The sequence below is a fragment of the Oncorhynchus masou genome, chromosome 6 (assembly GCF_036934945.1).
Source record: "Oncorhynchus masou masou isolate Uvic2021 chromosome 6, UVic_Omas_1.1, whole genome shotgun sequence".
Classification (NCBI taxonomy): Eukaryota; Metazoa; Chordata; class Actinopteri; order Salmoniformes; family Salmonidae; genus Oncorhynchus; species Oncorhynchus masou.
This window is the reverse complement of record NC_088217.1, coordinates 12,462,359-12,472,529: the sequence shown is the minus strand read 5'-3', so window position 1 is coordinate 12,472,529 and position 10,171 is coordinate 12,462,359. Positions and strand designations below refer to the sequence as shown.

The following is a 10,171-nucleotide window of genomic DNA, read 5'->3' as shown; positions in this document are numbered from 1 at the left end:
TCTCTCTCTCCGTGTCTCTCTCTCCGTGTGTGTCTCTCTCTCTCCGTGTGTCTCTCTCTCTCTCCGTGTGTCTCTCTCTCCGTGTCTCTTTCTCTCCGTGTCTCTCTCTCCGTGTGTCTCTCTCTCTCCGTGTGTCTCTCTCTCCGTGTGTCTCTCTCTCCGTGTGTCTCTCTCTCCGTGTCTCTCTCTCCGTGTGTCTCTCTCTCCGTGTCTCTCTCTCTCCGTGTCTCTCTCTCCGTGTCTCTCTCTGTGTGTCTCTCTCTCTCCGTGTGTCTCTCTCCGTGTGTCTCTCTCCGTGTGTCTCTCTCCGTGTGTCTCTCTCCGTGTCTCTCTCCGTGTGTCTCTCTCTCTCCGTGTCTCTCTCTCCTTGTGTCTCTCTCCGTGTGTCTCTCTCTCTCCGTGTCTCTCTCTCCGTGTCTCTCTCTCCGTGTCTCTCTCTCTCTCTCCGTGTCTCTCTCTCCCCATGTCTCTCTCTCCGTGTCTCTCTCTCTCTCCGTGTGTCTCTCTCCGTGTGTCTCTCTCTCTCTCTCTCTGTGTCTTTCTCTCTCCGTGTCTCTCTCTCTCTCCCCGTGTCTCTCTCTCTCTCCGTGTCTCTGTGTGTGTATAGATTGCAGCAGGGATGGCATACGTAGAGAGAATGAACTACGTCCACAGAGACCTCAGGGCTGCCAACATCCTGGTCGGGGACAACCTGGCATGTAAAGTGGCCGACTTCGGTTTGGCCCGCCTCATAGAGGACAACGAGTACACTGCTAGACAGGGTAAGGCTTCAGTCAACGAGTACACTGGTAGACAGGGTAATGCTTCAGTCAACGAGTACACTGCTAGACAGGGTAAGGCTTCAGTCAACGAGTACACTGGTAGACAGGGTAATGCTTCAGTCAACGAGTACACTGCTAGACAGGGTAAGGCTTCAGTCAATGAGTACATTGCTGGACAGGGTAAGGCTTCAGTCAATGAGTACACTGCTGGACAGGGTAAGGCTTCAGTCAACGAGTACACTGCTGGACAGGGTAAGGCTTCAGTCAACGAGTACACTGCTAAACAGGGTAAGGCTTCAGTCAACGAGTACACTACTAGACAGGGCAAGGCTTCAGTACCCTGCCAGACAGGGTAAGGCTTCAGTACACTGCTAGACAGGGTAAGGCTTCAGTACACTGCCAGACAGGGTAAGGCTTCAGTACCCTGCCAGACAGGGTAAGGCTTCAGTACACTGCTAGACAGGGTAAGGCTTCAGTACACTGCTAGACAGGGTAAGGCTTCAGTACACTGCTAGACAGGGTAAGGCTTCAGTACACTACTAGACAGGGTAAGGCTTCAGTACACTACTAGACAGGGCAAGGCTTCAGTACACTACTAGACAGGGCAAGGCTTCAGTACACTACTAGACAGGGCAAGGCTTCAGTACACTGCTAGACAGGGTAAGGCTTCAGTACACTGCTAGACAGGGTAAGGCTTCAGTACACTACTAGACAGGGCAAGGCTTCAGTACACTACTAGACAGGGCAAGGCTTCAGTACACTACTAGACAGGGTAAGGCTTCAGTACCCTGCCAGACAGGGTAAGGCTTCAGTACACTGCTAGACAGGGTAAGGCTTCAGTACACTGCTAGACAGGGCAAGGCTTCAGTACTCAGTACCCTGACAGACAGGGTAAGGCTTCAGTACTCAGTACCCTGACAGACAGGGTAAGGCTTCAGTACTCAGTACCCTGCCAGACAGGGTAAGGCTTCAGTCAAGGCCAAATCTGTAGTTGTGTGTCCTAAACCTGGTCTTGGAGGACCCCTGTTTATCCTGGTCTTGGAGGACCCCTGTTTATCCTGGTCTTGGAGGACCCCTGTTTATCCTGGTCTTGGAGGACCCCTGTTTATCCTGGTCTTAGAGGACCCCTGTTTATCCTGGTCTTAGAGGACCCCTGTTTATCCTGGTCTTAGAGGACCCCTGTTTATCCTGGTCTTAGAGGACCCCTGTTTATCCTGGTCATGGAGGACCCCTGGTCTTAGAGGACCCCTGTGTATCCTGGTCTTGGAGAACCCCTGTTTATCCTGGTCTTAGAGGACCCCTGTTTATCCTGGTCATGGAGGACCCCTGGTCTTAGAGGACCCCTGTTTATCCTGGTCTTGGAGGACCCCTGTTTATCCTGGTCTTAGAGGACCCCTGTTTATCCTGGTCTTAGAGGACCCCTGTTTATCCTGGTCTTGGAGGACCCCTGTTTATCCTGGTCTTGGAGGACCTCTGTTTATCCTGGTCTTGGAGGACCCCTGGTCTTAGAGGACCCCTGTTTATCCTGGTCTTAGAGGACCCCTGTTTATCCTGGTCTTGGAGGATCCCTGTTTATCCTGGTCTTGGAGGACCCCTGTTTATCCTGGTCTTAGAGGACCCCTGTTTATCCTGGTCTTAGAGGACCCCTGGTCTTAGAGGACCCCTGTTTATCCTGTTCTTAGAGGACCCCTGTTTATCCTGGTCTTAGAGGACCCCTGTTTATCCTGGTCTTAGAGGACCCCTGTTTATCCTGGTCTTGGAGGACCCCTGTTTATCCTGGTCTTGGAGGACCCCTGTTTATCCTGGTCTTAGAGGACCCCTGTTTATCCTGGTCTTAGAGGACCCCTGTTTATCCTGGTCTTGGAGGACCCCTGTTTATCCTGGTCTTGGAGGACCCCTGTTTATCCTGGTCTTAGAGGATCCCTGTTTATCCTGGTCTTAGAGGACCCCTGTTTATCCTGGTCTTAGAGGACCCCTGTTTATCCTGGTCATGGAGGACCCCTGGTCTTAGAGGACCCCTGTTTATCCTGGACTTAGATGACCCCTGTTTATCCTGGTCTTGGAGGACCCCTGTTTATCCTGGTCTTGGAGGACCCCTTTTTATCCTGGTCTTAGAGGACCCCTGTTTATCCTGGTCTTGGAGGACCCCTGGTCTTAGAGGACCCCTGTTTATCCTGGTCTTAGAGGACCCCTGTTTATCCTGGTCTTAGAGGACCCCTGTTTATCCTGGTCTTAGAGGACCCCTGTTTATCCTGGTCTTAGAGGACCCCTGTTTATCCTGGTCTTGGAGGACCCCTGTTTATCCTGGTCTTGGAGGACCCCTGTTTATCCTGGTCTTAGAGGATCCCTGTTTATCCTGGTCTTAGAGGACCCCTGTTTATCCTGGTCTTAGAGGACCCCTGTTTATCCTGGTCATGGAGGACCCCTGGTCTTAGAGGACCCCTGTTTATCCTGGTCTTAGATGACCCCTGTTTATCCTGGTCTTGGAGGACCCCTGTTTATCCTGGTCTTGGAGGACCCCTGTTTATCCTGGTCTTGGAGGACCCCTGTTTATCCTGGTCTTGGAGGACCCCTGGTCTTAGAGGACCCCTGTTTATCCTGGTCTTAGAGGACCCCTGTTTATCCTGGTCTTGGGGGACCCCTGTTTATCCTGGTCTTGGAGGACCCCTGTTTATCCTGGTCTTAGAGGACCCCAGTTTATCCTGGTCTTGGAGGACCCCTGGTCTTAGAGGACCCCTGTTTATCCTTGTCTTGGAGGACCCCTGTTTATCCTGGTCTTGGAGGACCCCTGTTTATCCTGGTCTTGGAGGACCCCTGTTTATCCTGGTCTTGGAGGACCCCTGTTTATCCTGGTCTTAGAGGACCCCTGGTCTTAGAGGACCCCTGTTTATCCTGGTCTTAGAGGAACCCTGTTTATCCTGGTCTTGGAGGACCCCTGTTTATCCTGGTCTTAGAGGACCCCTGGTCTTAGAGGACCCCTGTTTATCCTGGTCTTGGAGGACCCCTGTTTATCCTGGTCTTAGAGGTCCCCTGGTCTTAGAGGACCCCTGTTTATCCTGGTCTTAGAGGACCCCTGTTTAACCTGGTCTTAGAGGACCCCTGTTTATCCTGGTCTTGGAGGACCCCTGTTTATCCTGGTCTTGGAGGACCCCTGTTTATCCTGGTCTTGGAGGACCCCTGTTTATCCTGGTCTTAGAGGACCCCTGTTTATCCTGGTCTTAGAGGACCCCTGTTTATCCTGGTCTTAGAGGACCCCTGTTTATCCTTGTCATGGAGGACCCCTGGTCTTAGAGGACCCCTGTGTATCCTGGTCTTGGAGAACCCCTGTTTATCTTGGTCTTAGAGGACCCCTGTTTATCCTGGTCATGGAGGACCCCTGGTCTTAGAGGACCCCTGTTTATCCTGGTCTTGGAGGACCCCTGTTTATCCTGGTCTTAGAGGACCCCTGTTTATCCTGGTCTTGGAGGACCCCTGTTTATCCTGGTCTTGGAGGACCTCTGTTTATCCTGGTCTTGGAGGACCCCTGGTCTTAGAGGACCCCTGTTTATCCTGGTCTTAGAGGACCCCTGTTTATCCTGGTCTTTGAGGATCCCTGTTTATCCTGGTCTTGGAGGACCCCTGTTTATCCTGGTCTTAGAGGACCCCTGTTTATCCTGGTCTTAGAGGACCCCTGGTCTTAGAGGACCCCTGTTTATCCTTTTCTTAGAGGACCCCTGTTTATCCTGGTCTTAGAGGACCCCTGTTTATCCTGGTCTTAGAGGACCCTGTTTATCCTGGTCTTGGAGGACCCCTGTTTATCCTGGTCTTGGAGGACCCCTGTTTATCCTGGTCTTAGAGGACCCCTGTTTATCCTGGTCTTAGAGGACCCCTGTTTATCCTGGTCTTAGAGGACCCCTGTTTATCCTGGTCTTGGAGGACCCCTGTTTATCCTGGTCTTAGAGGATCCCTGTTTATCCTGGTCTTAGAGGACCCCTGTTTATCCTGGTCTTAGAGGACCCCTGTTTATTTCATGGAGGACCCTGGTCTTAGAGGACCCCTGTTTATCCTGGAGGACCCCTGTTTATCCTGGTCTTGGAGGACCCCTGTTTATCCTGGTCTTAGAGGACCCCTGTTTATCCTGGTCTTGGAGGACCCCTGGTCTTAGAGGACCCCTGTTTATCCTGGTCTTGGAGGACCCCTGTTTATCCTGGTCTTGGAGGACCCCTGTTTATCCTGGTCTTAGAGGACCCCTGTTTATCCTGGTCTTGGAGGACCCCTGTTTATCCTGGTCTTGGAGGACCCTTGTTTATCCTGGTCTTGGAGGACCCCTGTTTATCCTGGTCTTAGAGGATCCCTGTTTATCCTGGTCTTAGAGGACCCCTGTTTATCCTGGTCTTAGAGGACCCCTGTTTATCCTGGTCATTGGTCTTAGAGGACCCCTGTTTATCCTGGTCTTAGATGACCCCTGTTTATCCTGGTCTTGGAGGACCCCTGTTTATCCTGGTCTTGGAGGACCCCTGTTTATCCTGGTCTTGGAGGACCCCTGTTTATCCTGGTCTTGGAGGACCCCTGGTCTTAGAGGACCCCTGTTTATCCTGGTCTTAGAGGACCCCTGTTTATCCTGGTCTTAGAGGACCCCTGGTCTTAGAGGACCCCTGTTTATCCTGGTCTTGGAGGACCCCTGTTTATCCTGGTCTTGGAGGACCCCTGTTTATCCTGGTCTTAGAGGACCCCTGGTCTTAGAGGACCCCTGTTTAACCTGGTCTTGGAGGACCCCTTTTTATCCTGGTCTTGGAGGACCCCTGGTCTTAGAGGACCCCTGTTTATCCTGGTCTTAGAGGACCCCTGTTTATCCTGGTCTTAGAGGACCCCTGTTTAACCTGGTCTTGGAGGACCCCTGTTTATCCTGGTCTTGGAGGACCCCTATTATCCTGGTTTTCTTTCCAACTGGTCTCGGGGTGTAAAGTGAACAACTTTAGCCTGCCGCTCCCTCCTCATAGAAGATAATGTGTACATCGCCAGACAGGGTTCTGCTCTGGTCTGGGTCCAATATCTCTATGTAATGTATGTCCTAAGCCTGTTTTAGAGGACCCCTGCTTCACCTGGTCTCTTGATTACTTGTGTTTATTGTTTTTAAAGTTGTTAGATGCAGACTTTGTGACTTCAGGGATTGTAATAAAGGGGCTAAATAGCTTCAGGAAAATGTACTAATTCTGACTCTGTGAAAGGTCAAGTTTTCCATTTGGCAGACTGTAGAGAGGCTCAACTCTAGCCTTGTTTTTAGGAAAATAGGCTTGTATTGATGTATTCTAGTTAAAACAGTGACATTTTGGCTACCATGGTCTTTTATCAGAGTGTGTCATCAATCAGGGTTTTGTTTCCCCAGGTGCCAAGTTCCCCATTAAGTGGACAGCGCCAGAGGCTGCACTCTACGGACGCTTCACCATCAAGTCAGATGTCTGGTCATTCGGGGTCCTGCTCACTGAACTGGCCACTAAAGGCAGAGTCCCATATCCAGGTACCGGTGACTTTTCTTCATGAAAACATTAAGACAAGTAGTTACACACTCTGCTCACAATAGGTATAAAACACCAATGTGTTGACACACAATGCCTCTTCAGGTTTACATATACAGTGTACTTCAAATCAAATGTATTTGTCATACATACACATGGTTAGCAGATGTTAATGCGAGTGTAGCTAAATGCTTGTGCTTCTAGTTCCGACAATGCAGTAATAACCAACGAGTAATCTAACCGAACAATTCCACAACTACTACCTTATATACACAAGTGTAAAGGGATAAAGAATATGTACATAAAGATATATGAATGAGTGATGGTACAGAACGGCATAGGCAAGATGCAGTAGATGGTATAGAGTACAGTATATACATATGAGATGAGTAATGTAGGGTATATAAACATAAAGCGGCATAGTTTAAAGTGGCTCGTGATACATTACATCAAGATGGCAAGATGCAGTAGATGATATAGATTACAGTATATACATATGAGATGAGTAATCTATACTTTGTTTACATATACAGTATACTTTGTTTACATATACAGTGTACTTTGATTACATATACAGTATACTTTGTTTACATATACAGTATACTTTGTTTACATATACAGTATACTTTGTTTACATATACAGTATACTTTGTTTACATATACAGTATACTTTGTTTACATATACAGTATACTTTGTTTACATATACAGTGTACTTTGATTACATATACAGTGTACTTTGATTACATATACAGTGTACTTTGATTACATATACAGTGTACTTTGATTACATATACAGTATACTTTGTTTACATATACAGTATACTTTGTTTACATATACAGTATACTTTGTTTACATATACAGTATACTTTGTTTACATATACAGTGTACTTTGATTACATATACAGTATACTTTGTTTACATATACAGTATACTTTGTTTTTACAGTGTACTTTGTTTATACAGTGTACTTTGTTTACTTATTATACTTTGTTTACATATACAGTATACTTTGATTACATATTGTACTTTTTACATATACAGTATACTGTGTACAGTATACTTTGTTTACATATGTTTACATATACAGTATACTTTGTTTACATATACAGTATACTTTGTTTACATATATACTTTGATTACATATACAGTATACTTTGATTACATATTTACATATACAGTATACTTTGATTACATATACAGTATACTTTGATTACATTACAGTATACTTTGATTACATATTTACATATACAGTATACTTTGTTTACATATACAGTATACTTTGATTACATATACAGTGTACTTTGATTACATATACAATATACTTTGTTTACATATACAGTATACTTTGTTTACATATACAGTATACTTTGTTTACATATACAGTATACTTTGATTACATATACAGTATACTTTGATTACATATACAGTATACTTTGTTTACATATACAGTATACTTTGTTTACATATACAGTATACTTTGTTTACATATACAGTATACTTTGATTACATATACAGTATACTTTTGATTACATATACATATACTTTGTTTACATATACTACTTTGATTACATATACAGTACTTTGATTACTTTGATTACATATACAGTATACTTTGTTTACATTACATATACAGTGTACTTTTGATTACATATACAGTATACTTTGTTTACATATACAGTATACTTTGTTTACATATACATACTTTGTTTACATATACAGTACTTTGTTTACATATACAGTGTTTACATATACAGTATACTTTGTTTACATATACAGTGTAGTATACTTTGTTTACATTACATATACTTTGTTTACATATACAGTGTACTTTGTTTACATATACAGTATACTTTGTTTACATATACAGTGTACTTTGTTTACATATACAGTATACTTTGTTTACATATACATACTTTGTTACATATACATATACAGTACTTTGATTACATATACAGTATACTTTTTACATATACAGTGTACTTTGTTTACATATACAGTGTACTTTGTTTTATACAGTGTACTTTGTTTACATATACAGTATACTTTGATTATACAGTATACTTTGTTTACATATACAGTGTACTTTGTTTACATATACAGTGTACTTTGTTTACATATACAGTATACTTTGTTTACATATACAGTATACTTTGTTTACATATACAGTGTACTTTGACTAAACAGTCGTCCAAGATGAGGAGTTGCATACTTTGAAGGAAGTGAAGGGTTGGTCTTTTTTCTGTGTGTTTATTTCTAATATAAATTAGAGGAGGGGTGTTGGATTGAATGCTATGTTATTTTCAGTGATTATTTGATTTCCTAGTGGAATCATGTGGAGTACAAAAGTTGAACAGGTTTTATAGAAAAACACTGTCGAACGTGTTTCTCTCTCTTCTCTCCCTCTATTTATTTATTTATCTATCCCCTCCATACACTGTCTTCAGGCATGGTGAACCGGGAGGTGTTGGATCAGGTGGAGCGTGGCTACCGGATGCCCTGCCCTGCTGAGTGCCCAGCCTCCATGCACGAGCTCATGCTCACCTGCTGGAGGAAGGACGCAGAGGAGCGGCCCACCTTCGAGTACCTGCAGGGCTTCCTGGAGGACTACTTCACCTCCACTGAGCCCCAGTACCAGCCTGGGGAGAACCTATAAGGCTCAGGGACATCCCCCGGGCCTTATGGATGGACTTTCCCACCCCCTGCCCAATGCCCACCCATGTCGCTGCCCACCCCTCTCACTGCACCCTGTTCATGGGTCAGGTTTGTGTTATTTCCCAAATGTAATGGATTATGGTTAAGGTTGGTTTAGGAGTGGGAAGAAAATAGGAGCTGATCCTAGACCTGTTGTTATGGGTGACTTCTAACCTGGAGCTACAAAGACAGGTTTTGTGGGGACTGTCATAATGGTTGAGGGTTGGGACTGATGCGAAAGGTGCTGATCCTAGATCTGTGGAGGAAAGATGGTAAGTGTCCTAATGTGGAGTAAGGTGCAGTTGCCCCTGGATGCTGATGTTGGGTCAGTTTAGCAATTTCTCCACTAATGGTTAAGATCAGGGGAGAGGAAGCTGATCCTAGATCTGTAGCTAGGAGAAACTTCAACCCGAAGTATCCTAAGGAAGGACGGAGGATAGTGAGATGGAACATGGCCACTGTTTTGACCCTCCCTCTCTGTCCTCGTCCCTTTCTCATCAAAGGCTTTGCCCGGAATCCCTTCAAAGTTTTCCCAACGTGTGCACTTGTGCACAACCTGTCAAGCATTGATTTAGTGTAAGCATTGGCTATACTAGAGGAAGTCTCCCTCATTGTTGAAATCCGCCCTCATTGTTGAAATCCTCAAGGGGGGAGTGTGCAAGTGCACACTTGCAAGTTTGGAGAAATTAGAAGCAGCCACAGCATCTGACCCCTCCACCTCCTCTCCTCTTGCAGAGCGCTGCCAACGTGGCGCTGGTGCCGAAGGAACGTCCGTCTGTTTTTCCTCTCTCTCGTGCATACCAAATGGCTCCCTATTCCCTACGTACATGTAGTGCACTACTTTTGACCAGAGCCCTATGGGAATAGGGTCAGAAATAGGACCCCAGGGCTCAGGTCAAGAATGGTGCACTATGTAGAGAATAGGAAGCCATTAGGGATGTAACTTCTGTGGGTCTGTCTCCCTTTCTTCTTCTATTTCCTCCTCCTCTCTCTCTCCCTTTCTTTGTCTATTTCCTCCTCTCTCTCTCCCTTTCTTTGTCTATTTCCTCCTCTCTCTCTCTCCCTTTGTCTATTTCCTCCTCTCTCTCTCCCTTTCTTTGTCTATTTCCTCTCTCTCTCTCCCTTTCTTTGTCTATTTTCCTCCTCTCCCTTTGTCTATTCCCTCCCTTTCTCCCTTTCTTTGTCTATTTTCTCTCCCTTTCTTTGTCTATTTCCTCTCTCT

The 10,171-nt window shown here is 45.5% G+C and overlaps 1 protein-coding gene across 3 annotated transcripts in view; it reads left to right on the top strand.

Moving 5' to 3' along the window:
• Positions 1-8,963, top strand: part of LOC135541363 (proto-oncogene tyrosine-protein kinase Src-like) — a 39,128-nt gene extending 30,165 nt beyond the window's left edge. For all 3 annotated transcript variants that reach the window (XM_064967550.1, XM_064967548.1, XM_064967549.1), the window contains 3 exons: positions 608-761; positions 6,127-6,258; positions 8,703-8,963. In XM_064967550.1, coding sequence (XP_064823622.1) covers positions 608-761; positions 6,127-6,258; positions 8,703-8,911 — 495 coding nt within the window. In that variant the 3' untranslated portion in view covers positions 8,912-8,963. The remainder of the gene's footprint in view (positions 1-607; positions 762-6,126; positions 6,259-8,702) is intronic.
• The last annotated feature ends 1,208 nt before the right edge of the window (positions 8,964-10,171 follow it).